The sequence below is a fragment of the Larimichthys crocea genome, chromosome XVIII, assembly GCF_000972845.2.
Source record: "Larimichthys crocea isolate SSNF chromosome XVIII, L_crocea_2.0, whole genome shotgun sequence".
NCBI classification, from domain to species: domain Eukaryota; kingdom Metazoa; phylum Chordata; class Actinopteri; family Sciaenidae; genus Larimichthys; species Larimichthys crocea.
In genome coordinates, this window is record NC_040028.1 from 21,945,025 (window position 1) to 21,960,343 (window position 15,319).

At 45.0% G+C, this 15,319-nt stretch overlaps 1 protein-coding gene across 1 annotated transcript; it reads right to left on the reverse strand.

Annotated features, from left to right (window-relative positions):
* Positions 1 to 2,333: 2,333 nt before the first annotated feature.
* On the reverse strand, positions 2,334 to 3,251 carry LOC104940056 (olfactory receptor 10AG1-like). The gene has a single exon (XM_010756617.3). The coding sequence runs from the start codon at positions 3,249 to 3,251 to the stop codon at positions 2,334 to 2,336; it is 918 nt and encodes a 305-aa protein (XP_010754919.3).
* Positions 3,252 to 15,319: the final 12,068 nt, after the last annotated feature.

The following is a 15,319-nucleotide window of genomic DNA, read 5'->3' on the forward strand; positions in this document are numbered from 1 at the left end:
TTTAATAATCAAAGGTCATGTGAGCAAAGATGGGGCCACTTTGGATAAATTGCCCAGTTTGGCCTCGTGTACAAATTCACTTTAATTGAGCTTTAATTGGTAAAAGCCCTCAAGCCCACATGGGAACTTACAGGTGAAGCCTATGTGTCTAATAGAACTCACCAAGTTAGGCCCCACCTAAAACCCAGCCTGAGCTCACTTCAGGAGCATATGGGGCTTACATGGTTTGCATAAAAGTCTCCCACTTGGGTCCCACCTAAAGCCCAGCCAGATCCCTCTTAAAGTCACACAGGTGGGGCCTAATTTGCCCAGTTGGACCCCATTTAAGATCCAGTCTGATCCCTCTTAGTGCCTATGTGGGCGAAGATATGGGGCCTACATGGGTCCTGTGCAACCCACCAAGTTGGGCCCCACCTGAAACCCAGTCAGAACCAACTTGAAACCCATATGGCCAAACACAGGTGAGGCCACCATGGAAACTGCGGACAAACCCACTTGAAACCCATAATGTAGCCTATTTGGGACCCATGTAAAGCCCAGCCAGATCCCTCTTAAAGTCACACAGGTGGGGCCTAAATGGGTCTCAGATAAATTGCCCAGTTGGGCCCAATTTTGGATCCAGTCTGATCCCTCTTCATGCCCATGTGGGCAAAGATATGGGGCCTACATGGGTCCTGTGCAACTCACCAAGATGGGCCCCACCTGAAACCCAGTCAGAACCAACTTGAAACCCATATGGGCCAACACAGGTGAGGCCACCATGGAAACTGCGGACAAACCCACTTGGGACCCTTATCTGCAACCCAAATTTAAACCATATGGGCCCCACATGGACATGCTGGCTGGGAGGGGACTAAAAACACAGTCCTGGTGTGCGCCAGTGTTACAGTTGATGGTGTATTAAGGTGTGTGAGGTGTACCTGTCTACTCTAACCACCTTGCAACTGTCAGGAAGTCAAAGATCCAAATGGTTGTTGCCATGGCCAGCACGGGTCACCTACTGACCACATGTCCTACCACCTTCCTCTACAATGGTGCTTTTGAACATGGCAGTCTTGTTCCCATGTCCCCAACCTCCCCTGGGATGCACAAGAAATTCTTCATCTGGTTCCACTTGGTGGACAAACACATACAACAGACAGAGCCTTCCCCATAGCGACTCATAGTTGCACAGAGGTGACCTTCCACTCTCCAGGGAGAACTCCAACACAGCACTCAGCCAGGGGTTTGTGAGGAGCCCAATACTAGCCGTTTTCTCTCCAGAAAAGGTGAGAGTCCACGCCCTCTCTAGAAGTCTGGTTTCAGAACCAATGGTATGTGTAGAGGTGAGTCCAAATATATCCAGCTGGCACTGTTCCACCTCATGCACCAGTGAGGGGACATTCCACCTTGATGTGAGGAGCCAGCACACTTCACAGTCTGGGGCACATTCTTTTTCTTTTCAATGCGTTTTTTTTGAATATGTTAAACATGAAGTCAGAAGTTAATTAAAACGTGAAGTGAAGTAAAATTCAGAGTGGTAATATTCTAAAGATGTTGTGTTGGAAAAGTCACCATGATGATGACCACAAGCAGAAAGGTCTCATTAGTGTAGACGCATCCACACTAATGAGAATCTTTATTATTATTATTATTATTATTATTATTATTATTGTTCTACCACATTTTTACACTTTTCTTTAATTTTTTACAAATTCATACAATATTTCACAATATTTTACAATTCTCACTTGTTAAGTCAAGTCAACTTTATTGTCAATGCTGCTATGTGTACAGTACATACAGAGAATTGAAATAGCGTTCCCCTCAGATCCCTGGTGCAAACAGCCACATACATGCAATGTAAAACATACAATATAAAAATATATACAAGTCAAAAGTATAAATAAACTCTAAATATGGCAAATATCGCAGTATAAACAGAATGAACATTATAAATATTGCAAATATTGAAAGATTACTTAACTTTGTTCAGGTAATCTCACACTATTCTACAAATTCATTCAATATTTCAAAATATCCTACAATTCTATCTTTTCATACAAATTTCCATAGATGCATCGGGCATTTCAGCAGAGGGCATCCACACTGTATTTCCGCAGGATATGCAAGTTTTTCTAGTTTTATTTAGAGACGCTGGAGTTTTGACCTCTTCAGGGTTTCTGAAAACTGCAGCCAATTTCTTTGTCATGAGTCATTACAGTGATGAAGGTGATGTTTTGCGCGTTATAGAAATAAACCCTCACATTAAAAACATTCCAAGAATCACATAAGTCATACCTATAAATGATGACACAAAGCGATGACTGCAGCTTCATATCCAGTTATAGTTATCACATTCTGCAAAACAGCCTCTTGAGGTGTTTATAAATTTCTTTCATTTTTAGTCCATATATGATCGGATTAAAGAGAGGATGATACACTAATAATTGTAAGGACATTATGAAACGTACAGTTTTTGGAAAATCAATTTCCAGTCTCAGCAGAAGTACATCATATGCACTCAAACAGGAGAAGTTGATTAAAACTATGAGGTGAGGTAAACAGGTCTGTGCAGCTTTTCTCCTGACTTCTCTACAACTTCGATAAGTTATTATAAATATTCTGGTGTATGTAAACAGTATGAAGAGTACAGGGAGAAGTACAAGATTTACAAAAACTATCAAACCATATATATTCTCTGTTCTTGATTCCACACAGTGAAGCTTGTAAACTGTGCTGTTACAAATGATTCCTTTGAAAGTAAATTTACAGAGTTTCTTATTCACATTCTGAAGAATTGGCCCTGCAATCTTACAAAAAGGCACAAGCCAGGCTAAAACCAAGAACATAATCACAGTGTTTTTTCTCATGATGGTTGGATATTGCAGAGGTTTACATATAGACACATACCTGTCATAGGCCATAGCTGCCAACAGTAAGAACTCTGAACAGGCTAAAAAGTAAAATATGAACCACTGAAAGACACAGGCTGAATATGTTATGATCTGTTTGTCAGACAGAAAGTCAATCAGAAGCTTTGGGTAGAAAACAGTGCTGTAAACAACAGAGTTGATTAACAAAGCTGCAATGAAAATGTACATAGGCTCATGGAGGTTTGGGTGAATCCAGATCAGATAGACAACAGTAGAATTACTGCAGAGTATCAGAATATATGCTGTGAACATGATCACAAAGTAAAGATATCCGTATTTATCAATGTTCACGTACCCATCAATAATTATATATGTTACGTTTACTTGATTATCCATGAAGGTTGTCTTATATAAACAGACTATATACAGTCACTATTAGATTTTCTTTCATTCACCTGTACCTGACCTCCACATACACTTGTATCTGTTGAAATATCACAGAAAACACAGACCTTCAGGATTCAGAAAGTGAACTGTTTGAGTCTGTGGATGGTTTTTAATCAGCCTTCATAACCCTCAGTGGATCTCATTAAAATCTGCACCAAGGTCTACGACTATCAGAACAACTTCATCAAACTCTAGAGGCCTGAACCACAGGTGGTGTTCACTGTTTTCCTGTGCCAATGTCATCAGAACTGACCCTGTATTACAATCATCATTGCTATAGAAATGCACTAAACACTGTACACAGATTAATTTTAATAATTTACCTGACACTCGCTGTTTTGATTTGTTTATTTTGTGAACAGGTTTGTAAAGTGAAGCCAATGCAAAAGTGGAACACCCAGGCGACACAGTTGTAAGCCTTTTCCAAGTCCACACTGCAGATGTAGACTGGATGGTCAAAGTCCCCTGCAAGGGTATAAAGCTGGTCCGTTGTTCCACAACCAGGACGGAATCCGCATTGCTCCACCTGAATCTGGGGTTTGACAATCGGTCAGAGGCCCCTTTCCAACACCCTAAAACATTTCCAGGGACGCTAAGTTGTGTAATACCGAAATAATTATAGCACACCCTTTGGCCCCCATTTTTGTAAAAACTTCCTTGAGGCCAACTGAAAGCGACTACTGAAGCTGCAGCCCTTCTACCTGCCCTATACCTGTCTGCTACCTCAGGAGACCCATGGGCCAACCAAGTTCAAAAAGTGCTTCCAGAGGTGTTAGCTGAAGATCTCCTGGACAGGAGCTTTTGCTAGACGTTCCCAGTTCACCCTCACTACATATTTGGGTTTACCAGATCTGTCCGGCATTCTCCCCCTCCATCTGATCCAACTCCTCTCTTCACCCGACTGTCCAAGACATATGGGCGCAGATCTGATGACATGACCACAAAATTAATCATTGGCCTGCGCCCTAGGGTACTCTGGTACCAGGTACATTTATGAATATCATTATGCTTCAATGTGGTGTTTGTTATGGCCAATCCGTGAGTAGCACAGAAGTCCCCCAGCAGAACTATAGAGTCACCAGGTGGAATCCCTTCCAGGACCCCACCCAACCCACCAACTGCGGTTCATTTTCTGCCAGTGATGTGATGTTCACACCCTGATGACCAGTCTGTGATGCCGAGAAAAAGCATGTCCAGGTCCCTGCCTTTGTCCGCCTCACGGCTGGCAAAGCACTTGACCCCTATTTCTCACCATGCTGATGGTGGGACCATAGGCTGATGGTGGAGCCATCGGTCGGTGGGGTCTCTGGCCAGGACTAAGGGCTCTGACCACCAAATACTGGTCAGGAAGCTCCCTTGTCAGGTCTGGCTCCAGGAGGGGGCCCCGGTCTACCCATTCCAGGCAACGTCCCGCTGTTGTGTTTGTATTTATGCACGAAAGCAGACACCGGAGACTTCAGGTTTACTCGACATAACTTCTTTTTCTCTCGTCTGTTCTTAACAGGTATATTGATATTCATAACATCTGTATCCAACATAACACTCGGTTATTATTATTATTAATTCTCTCTTTTTTTTCAGAACAATGAACAACAAACTCCATACATTCATGCACTTTTTTTTTCTCTGGGAACATTCTGGTAAACTAGAATGTTCACAAGTCCAATCTATCTGGTGGGCGGGAGACTCTTCCTGACCTGGTCACTGTTTCAGCTAACTCTGGTTGACTTGGGAGAGTCTCTGTCACATCAGGATAGGGCAGATTTCTCTCAGGGAGCACTGTTAAGTGAGCCCTGTTTCGTCTTAGGCTCCCTTGGTCTGTTTCCACAGTGTAAGACCTTGGTGTTGAAGCAGGTCCCTGAACAGTAGCTGTGGTCTGCGCTGTTCTAATCCACACTCTCTGACCTGGGACCAGTACCGGTAAGTTTTGTGTCCTGTGTCTCAGGTTGAATGACTTTCTCTGCTTTGCTTTTAGTTCCTTGTCTTTTTCCCTGAAAGCTCTGAGGTTTGGCCAGGCTGGTTTCAACGCTTGTGGAGTTGTAGGAACTGTTGATCGTATCCTCCTCCCCATCAGCAGCTGCGCCGGACTCAGCCCGTGAGCCAGTGGTGTAGCTCTGTAAGCCAAAAGAGCTTTCTGAGGGTCTGGACTTTTGTTGAGCAGTTGTTTGACTGTGCGGACAGCTCTCTCCGCCTCGCCTCTGTGGATAGCGAGGGCTGCTGGTTGTGTGATTGAAACCATAGTCCTGTGCAAAAACGGCAAAGTCTGTGGAAGCAAACTGCGGCCCGTTGTCAGTCACCAAGATTTCAGGCACTCCGAATCTTAGAAAAATTACCTTCAGCCGCTCCACAGTTGTAGCTGTTGTCAGGGTCGGGAGGTTTGCCACTTCAATGTATCACGAGTAGTAGTCCACCACCACGATATAATGTCCATTTTTCCACTGAAAGATATCAGCGGCCACTTTTTGCCATGGTCGTGCTGGTAGAGGTGTGGTCATTAAAGGCTCTGTCTTTGTCTGTGCATGCTGGCACAGATTTCGCACCTTTCCACCATCTCTTTAATGTGTCGTTATCCCTGGCCCCCATAGGGTCCTTGACTGCTTCCGCCTCAACATCGACAACTCCACTGTCTCCATCCCCCCACGGTCGCAATCTTCCGTGTCGTCATCTTTGACATAACCTCTCCTTTGAACATCAACTCAACCAAATCTGCCTTCTTCCATCTCAAGAACATAGCCCGACTTCGCCCCTCACTGTCCTTCCCCGTGCTGACCCTCATTCACGCCTTCATCCCTTCCAGAATTGACTACTGCAACAGCATCCTCTATGGCACACCATCCAAAACTTAAAAAAAACTACAGTCATCCAACTCTGCTGCTCGTCTGCTCACCCACATCACTCCAGTCCTCCAAAAACTCCACTGGCTCCCAGTTCACAGCTATTCGTTCAAAATCTCCTCCTCACACACAAAAGCCTCCATAACCAGACCCCCTTCCACTCACTGACTTGCTTCATCGCCACAATCCATCCCGCAGCCTCCGTTCATCTGATGCTGACCTCCTGACTCCTCCATCTAGGACCAGGCACCGACCTGGGGCGACAGGCCTTCTCTGCAGCTGCCCCTCCCTCTGGAACTCTCTCCACAAACACATCCGTGACTGTACTGACCTGCCCACCTTCAAATCTCTGACAAAAACACACCTTTTAAAATAGCTTTTAATGTTTAATGTCTATGTGTTTTTTAGTTGCACGCTTATATTGTTTTGATGATTTAATGTTCTTCTCTGTGTCTTTGAATATCCTGAAAAGCGCTTTTAAAATAAAATGTATTATTATTATTATTGTTGTGCCCTTGCCACACACTTAGTCACTCCCTGATGGCCTTCATGCAACCTTTCCAACATTTCCTGCTGCATGCTTCCAGGGATCAGAATCCTCTCACCTTTGAGAAGCATGCCCTCTGCCATGTGAATGTCGTTCCTCTCTGGCCAGAATGGCTGAAGATGCTCAGGGATGCTTCTCCTGTGAGGTTAATGTTTTCAGCTGCTTGCAAATGCCGTCTGTGCTCTGAGCCTCCTTGATGTGGGCTCGTTTACTTTCAGTGGCAGGTAAATGTTGTAGAATATGGTCGATGTAAGCACAGCATTCTTTCTGCAAGCTGCTATTGGCCTCTCTGTCCTCCATTCCCAGGGGGGCTCTGCTGAGAGTGTCAGCAGTGACAAGTTGTTTTCCCGGGACATGTATGATTTTGTAGTTGAACCTCAACAGTCTTAACCTAAACCTAACAATTCTTGGAGGTAGATCATCCAAGGACCGAGAGCCAAGCAGTGAGATTAAGGGTTTGTGATCAGTTCTCACTGTGAATTCTAAGCATAGCAGATATGAACCGAGCCGCTCACAGGCCCATGTTGCTGCTAGTGCTTCTTTTTCGCATACTGGACCTCTGTGGGTGTCAGGCTCCGTGATACGTACACGACAGGTCTCCACCTATCATCTGCTTGACGCTGCAGGAGGACTGCCCCAAGTCCATATGAAGACGCATCTGCAGATACCATTGTTTCTTTCTTTGGGCTGTACTGTGCAAGGACTGGAGGAGAACTCAGCTCTTTTTTGATTTTTTCAGGCAGTTTTTTGTTGTGCGTCCATGTGCTGTCACTTTTTAACAGGTCACGTAGGGGTTTTGTGAGAGCTGGTGAAAACTTGCCAACATAGTTCATGGCATGTTTTCGATGCCACTCGATTCCTGATGCGCTAATGTTGTGTCCAAGGAACTTGACTTTCTCCACAGAAAATTCACTCTTTTTCACAGCTTTTAAGCACATCCTGCAAAGCAATATCTTCCAAAGGGGGTAATAAAAGTTGTTAAAGGCTGCGATTCTCCGTGTAGAGCATGGGTCGGCAACCCGCGGCTCCGGAGCCGCATGCGGCTCTTTGATCCCTCTGATCTGGCTCCCTGTGACTTTTGAAAATAATTGATGACTATTAAATTAAAATGTATTGTAGCATCCAGCCGGACGCGTGAGGAATAATGAGGCGTTATTTGGCCAACCTGCTTTTATTGCCAAACAGTTTCGTTACAGAACTGGGTTATTGTCGGCCATAACCACGCCAAACGACATCACAGGTCCCACACATCAGCCTCACTCGCGCCGCACTCCATCCACTCCCCCTCTCACCTGCTCCCCAGCCCCCTTGCTCTCATTCAGGTGCATTCACGCACCATGGGAACCACAGAACTCAACATCGTAACACTGTACCATTACTGCAGGGTCCTACAGTATCTTGTTGACTTTCTTGTATTTCTTAGTTTTTGAAAATGTAATCTAAATATGAAGATCATGGTATAATTGTTACATTAATAAACCATATTAAAAATACATTTTTTGGCTATCGCGCGCATTCTTGAACTTACAGAACCGTTCGAACCTAGACAGTAGCTACGTTCCAACCAGACCGCAGGTAGCTAGAGCTAACATGAAGAATTAGAAAACAAAAGTGTCTGACCCCCGCAGCGACCGATTTCTTAACCCCAGGTAGGCCAACTATGGAGAATTCTAAGAAAAGAAAAGTGTCTGAAGAAACAGAAGTTTCAATGCCGTGCAGTCCTTCATTAAATGTAATAATAAAAAAACGTTGCATGCCGTGTTATTTTAAATGTCAAAAGTGTTTTGCGGCTCCCGGAGCTTTCTTTACGGTGAGAAACTGGTCCAAATGGCTCTTTGAGTGGTAAAAGTTGCCGACCCCTGGTGGTAGAGGAACCTGCCAGAAACCAGATGTTGCATCCAGTCCAGTCCCTGCGCCAGAAACCTCTTCCTCGATCTCACCATCAGAAGCTTCTGTCTCTTCAAAATCATTGGAGGGCCAGCAAAATCTTTGGGCCATCTGATAAGTCATGTTAAGTGACCACATGGCAGAGTCATATTTATAGGTGTTACACACCCATTTGCAGGTGTGATAATGAATGAGAAAAAAAAAGGTTGGTTCCCACAAGATGAAAGGGGAAAGTGTGCAGGAATGTAAGAGTAGATGGTGTTTGAAGCACACACACACACACACACACACACACACACACACACACACACACACACACACACCACACTTGTGCAGAAGGGGCAGAAAACACTATCAGTAGCCCAAGAAAGGAGGAAGACAGAGTGGGGGTACACAGGACCACAGCTTCCACACTTATTAGCCCGGGTCCAGTGGACCCAAACCACCCTGTATGTAATATAAATGCGTAGGGTGGGGGTTTAGAATATGCGGTCAGAGAAAATGTGTTTTGATTTAGGTTTCTTCACAGAAAATGAGCCAAAGCCAATGAATTTCAGGTGAAAAAATAATAATTGTTTCATTTTTCTTTCAGATAAAACTGAAAACGGGTCCCACAGACCCGAATACCATACAAGGGTTAAGTTTGTAAGTTAAACCACCCTGATCATTTTAACAGTGATAACGGATAATCAGCGAACCGTCTGCTCCGATTCCTTTCTTAAACAGAGAGACAAACAAACAACAAAAAAATATTTTAAAGGCAACTTTTTTAATTTATTTATTGGCAATGCTTTAAGGTTTAAAAAAAAGATTTTAAAAAACAGAAAACATGCAGGTCTGTAGTTCTTTAACATTTTTATACTCTAAAGTCCATTAAACTCATGAAGGCAGACAAACAGAGGAGATACAAAAAGAAGGATTGTTATATATAGATACAGTAAATCCTAAAAAAAAAAAAATAGTAAACATATACGGCACAGAAAGCTCAGCAGTACAGAGAAAAAAAACAATTTTGAACTACAAGTTTTGTTTTTATTTGGATTTAAGTTTTGTGTTTTAAGAATTATTATTAAATAATTATAAATTATTAAAAACGAATCTTATTCTAACATATGGACAACAAAAAACAACATCACAGCACAAAGCTGTTTTTATAATAAACTTAAGTTTGTAATAACATGAAACTATTAAAATAATAAAAAACATATTTATTTACATAGACACAAAAGCGTTTTCTATTTGTTTAACGGTAAATGTCCGCGAAGCGCTTCTCCTCGGTCATCTTCCATGGTAAATCCACGTGAGGGGGCAAGTTTGGTCTCTTAACTGCTCTGTTCCACTGTTCCACTCTGACTTTATGTGATAATATCTTCATTCATCACGTGTAATGTATGGAAACATTTGTCAGTGAAAGTGGGTGTGAAGGTGTGTATGTGTGTGTTTGTATAGGATCAGAGAACGACAGTTTTCCTCTGTTCATGTCCAGATTCATCTGATCCTCTGGAGCTTCTTCTGGACTTGGAGAGCAGAGTGGATCGATCTGATGGTGAATGTCTGCATAGTAGTCAGCACCTATAGAAAAACCTTCTCCATGATCCAGACCCAGTAAGCTCCTTCCTCTGGAAGATCTGCTAACACACCCAGAGCCAGTTGTACTGTCTCCAACCTCGACATCCCAGCTGGGAGTCCCGAGTTAAATCCTTCAGAGCCCAGAACAGAGAATAATCAAACCTCTCTGGATTGTCAGGAAGCTGCTGTCTCTCCTCGTCCACACTGGTCAGATCTTCAGACAGGATCAGTTTTGGATGAGCAGTGTTTGGATCCAGAACCACAGGAGTGTAGGAGACCATGTCCTTCATGTTGCTCCAGATGTTGAAGTCAGGTTGCCCAGGTGTTGGCCTCGTCTATCAGAGCTCCTGAGGGCAGCTGTGATCATCCAGCAGGGGCGCTGCTGGACTCTTTGCACTGCAGCCTTGTTTTGTGCAGGAATGAGACGTCTTCAGCTCTCAGCTCGTCCTCTGTGGCTCTCGGTGTCTGAAAGACTGCTATCTCTCTGCCAAAGCCCTCCTCTTCTCCCATCCATCTGACTCTCTGCTCCCTTCCTCCCTCAGTGCAGCCACCTGGCCTCCTCTTCCTCTTCTAGAAACTGGTGAAGCTTCTTAAACTGATCCTTAATCTGGCCTCTCTGTGCGTCGGGCCTGGACCTTCATGTGTGTCTGCTGTTTGATCAAACTTCACTTTAACTTCTTCAAAAACCTTTAACTTCTCTTTTAAGGGCTCCAGAGTTTCCTGAGGTTCTTCTTGGTTGTCGTGCAGCTTCATCGATGGTTCTGGAATCTGTGGTCGCGTGTTTTTTTTCTGAATCTCTGCAGACGACACACCAGGCTGTTGATGGTCCAGACAGAAGAGTTTGAGTCTCTCAAGTGCAGACTGCAGAGAGCCTCTGAAGATCTCTGATCTCTCTCCAACAAGAAGGCCTCACAAAGGTCTTTCAGCACCGAGCTAAAGGTGGAGCCCTTTGAAGATCTTCTCTACAAACTGGCACTCTCGTGTTGGTTTCTCTGTCCACCAGCTCTTCAGACAGTCTTTACAGAAGCTGGGGCTACATGACAGAACAACAGGATCTCTAAAGACCTCCTGACAGACGGACAGCAGAGATCCTCCTCGATCTGGAAGCCATTGTAGTCCTGGAGTGGGCTGAAACACAACAGACAGAAAGTACAGTCAGTCATGGCTCCCCTCCCTCCTCTACGAACTTCACTGAGATTTCCTTTGAGTTCAGTTTTTAGTCAAACTCAAATCAGTGTGTGGAGCGTCAGCAGCTTGAAGCAGCAGTGTTGGAGTTTCCACTTTTCTCTCCTGTAGCTGAACTCACGCACGAAGGAAGTGTTAGTTTGGTCGGACGGTGAATCTGTTCTGAGGAAAAGGACGCAGTGTGTTTTTTCAGATGCCGTTGTCCTCTTGCATGAAGAGGAAAAAAACGTAAAGCCGCTTCATGGTTTTTTTGAAAGAGTCTAAGGTGAGTCAGGTGAGGGTGTGAGCTTTTTTTTGGTCCCCAACTTCCGGCTCCTTAACACAGGCTCTGCAGCAGTGTTTTACCTGTGGCAGAAATCTTTGTGTTTCATGTCACTGAGGGCAGCATGGTTCTGCACTCACGTATTTTCCAGCATGAATCATGTGACTGAGCAAGGTGACCAAGAGGCACACGTATAACGGATTTGTGTGAGACCAATGAGGGGAAAGATGGTTGTCACAAAAAAGTAGGGCATACAAGTACAGCAGTGGAGGTACGTACTGTATCAACTAGGCTGGGCGGTACGCACGGGGAGGCGGAAGACGCTGTCAAAGGTGAGACTACAGTCCGGACGTAAGTCGAAAGTCCCGGACAGGAGTGAAGAAGAAGAGAAACGGAGGCAAGCGACGGGGACAGACGAGAGGACAGAGGCCGATTACTTGCCAGAAGGTATACCGGGAAAGGCAGGCGTGCTGAAGTATAGTTAAGGTATTGTGACCTGTCATAGGTGCCATGGGGGACACCGCACACTCAAACCTGCAGTGTAGACAATCACGCTCAGACGTCCTGCACATAGGAGAGTCTGAAAACCTTCAGGAATAGTTTATCCCGACCCTCACAACAGATACGAGTTCACTTTTAAGAACTTTTAAGGAATGCAGGAAGATTGTCTCAGGTTTGTCCAGGGGAAGGCCTCGGAGGAAAACAACAAGTTTTATATTTTAATATCGGTCGCTCACGACCTTTGAAATCAAGAGTCCAATCTGGGAATACAGTTACATTCATAACAAAAATACAGAAATACATATACATTTATTCATTGTGTCGAAACTGTCCCAAACATGGACGTAGGTCTCCGTGACGTCCCGCAGACTGTCTGAACCTGGAATGAGTCTCTGTGACGATCCCCAAAAGCAGACTGTCTAAAACCTGGACGGTAGTCTCTGTGACGTCCCGACAGGACTGTCTTAAACCATGGACGAAGTCTCCGTGACGTCCCGCAGCTGTCTAAAACCTGGACGTAGTCTCGAGTGACGTACCCCAGACTGTCTAAAAACTGAGACGTAGTACTCCGTGGGACGCCCAACGAGACTGTCTAAACCTGGACGTAGTCCCTCCGTTGACGTCCCCGACAGACAAGGTCTAAAGCCTGGACGTAGTCTCGGTGGCGGTCCCCGGCAGGGAGGCTGGTCTTAAACCTGGACGTAGTCGCGCGGTGACTCCCCACCAAGTGAGGCTGTCAATAAAAAAACGCGTGGACGTAGTCTCCGTGACGTCCCCACAGACTGTCTAAAACCTGGACGAGGTAAGTCGTCTGTGACGAGGATTCCCAAGGAAGAGGCCGCAACGGTCCTAAAACCTGGACGTAGTTCTGAGACGTCCCCAGCAGACTGTCACTAAAACCTGGACTAGTCCTGTGCGTCCACCGCAGAACTGATTCTAGAACCTGGGACGATAAGAATACGCCGACGTACCCCAGCAGACTGTCGGAGGAAAAAGACCTGGGACGTAGTCATCTGGAGTGACGTCCCCAAAGGAGCGAAGACATGTCTAAAAAACACTGGACGTAGTCTGCTGATGTAAGCACGGCTGCCGCGAGCAAAACAATAGGTGGGCAGTAAAACCTGAGGACGTAGTGTCGCCGTGACGGCCCCACAGACTGTCAAAAACATAGGAACGATAAGTCTCCATGACGCTCCCCGGGGGCAACTGTCTAGAAACACTGGAAACGAGGAGGAAATTAAGGCTGAGCAGAAGAAGGCGCGAATGAGCTAGAATGTGGCTTGGTGGTACAGCCAGGCTTGAGTAACAGGTGAATAGGTAGAAAGGGAGGCAAGCTAGGGTAGTGGTACAATGCTAAAGTGGGATAGCAAAAAGGGATAAGTATGAACAGGAGTATGTAATGAGACAAAGGAAACCCCCCCCCCATGAAGAGGGGTGGACTATAATGTAGGACGTGAATCACCAATGAACACTGATGAGGAACAAGGAGGAAAGGTCTGAAAGGACGTACAGCCTGGTCTGCACGAGGACGGCGGAAAGAATGGTGCAGACTGATTAAATTAAGCACGAAGGAAGGAACGAACGATCATGAAGGGAGAAAAAGCTCCTTGATTGGATTTGGGGCATCGCAGCGTTTGTGAAGCAGAATGAAAGAGAATTTAAAACAAGAAAGATGTTTTGTGAGTGAAATGGTGTTGCCCACCATGACGGCTAGTGGAAAGAAAGAAAAAGACAGGTCCATGAACATTACGATAGTCAAAGGAGAGGGGCAGGTAGATGTATATATCTCTCTCGGGGCCTTCGGCCCAAGCGATCATGGGAAGGGAGGCTCTCCGTGTTTGGATATAGTGAACAAGACTTAGTCGTGCTACCAAGCTCCGAAGCTGCTCGGGGAATCTTTTGATCCGTTTGGCAATAAGACTCCGATACATTCCATCCTGTGCAAACAAAAGGGTAAACCGCATCTGCCAGCTGAACGCGCACCAGTGGAGCGTTGACACTGAGCCTGTTTGTCAAAGACAACCTGAGTTTCAGACTTTTGGAGTGGGTCGGTTTTATTTTAACATCAGTTAAGGCTGTTTGTATATGGATGGGTGAGGGAAAAAGAACGCACAAAGAGTTTCACATACTGTTAAAATGAAAAAAACAGGGAATGCAGGGGCAGGCCACATTATTTAACGGGATTTAGAAAGAGGCGAACCTGTTCTTATAAAGGATGCCTAAGACTAAGTACTGGCTGCCTGTGGTTGAGGGTCAAAGACAGTCGGAGTAGTTATATGGTGGTCGAGGAGAGCTGACGAGTGAAAGAAAGCATCAAGATCGGTGCCGTACAGGGCGAAGACATACACCAACGTAGAGGCACCTGGGACGGGTATGAACGTAATTCCCGAGCTGAGTGAAAAAAGCGGATTTTGGTTGGTGAAAATAGTCCGGGCACAGAACTAGTATGTGAAGTAACAAGGCAAACGCAGAGACTAAAAACAAGAAGAGAACTACAGTTTTGAAAAGAGATATAAAAATGGAGATTGTTCAAATAATAAACGAGGACCTGTCAGACTACTGGGTTCTGCAGGAGCGCTAGAAATATTATCTGACAATTTGTCATGACAGCGTTAGTTACCAGATGTTAGGATAGATACGGGCATTTGAAGGAGCCAAAGTGCTGTCACAAAGACATAATCAGAAAATGTAAAAAAATATATATAAGTTTGTTAACGCAGCGCAGGGTAATTTCAAACAAATACAAACTCCTTCAGGCTGCTCCTCTATCACTAGCGGCGTGCCTCTGCATTAAAAGTCCATAGAAGCGTGCTGACTGCTAAACGCTGTAAAACCTCCTTCTACTTCTTCTTCTGTAATTTTCTTCCTGGTGGTCCAGAGGGCCGGCCGTGTGGTACAGAGAACACTAAACACTGAGAACCCCGGGGCTCTGAGCGGTCACAGTCCGAAAGGATCAAGACGCGGACTAAGCATACTGAGCTAACATGAGCCTACAAAGCAAGCTCAGCTGGGGTCAGCAGTAGTTTACAGTGGTCCACATGATCCACGAAACCGATCTGTAAAAGTCAAAGAAGAGTTAGATTAAATGATTTAGTATATTCTAATGCGAGGTTAGAGTTACGCACAATGTGCTTTTGAACGACAGGTTAAATGATTAAACAACATGCAGTATGCACCAGTTGAGTGACCCAAACGTGTGTTGTTGCGTTGTCTGAATGTGGCTGCCTGTAAG

Bases quoted from the DNA above. Each gene is read 5' to 3' on its own strand.
- LOC104940056 (XM_010756617.3), bottom strand. From the start codon at position 3,251: ATGGATAATCAAGTAAACGTAACATATATAATTATTGATGGGTACGTG.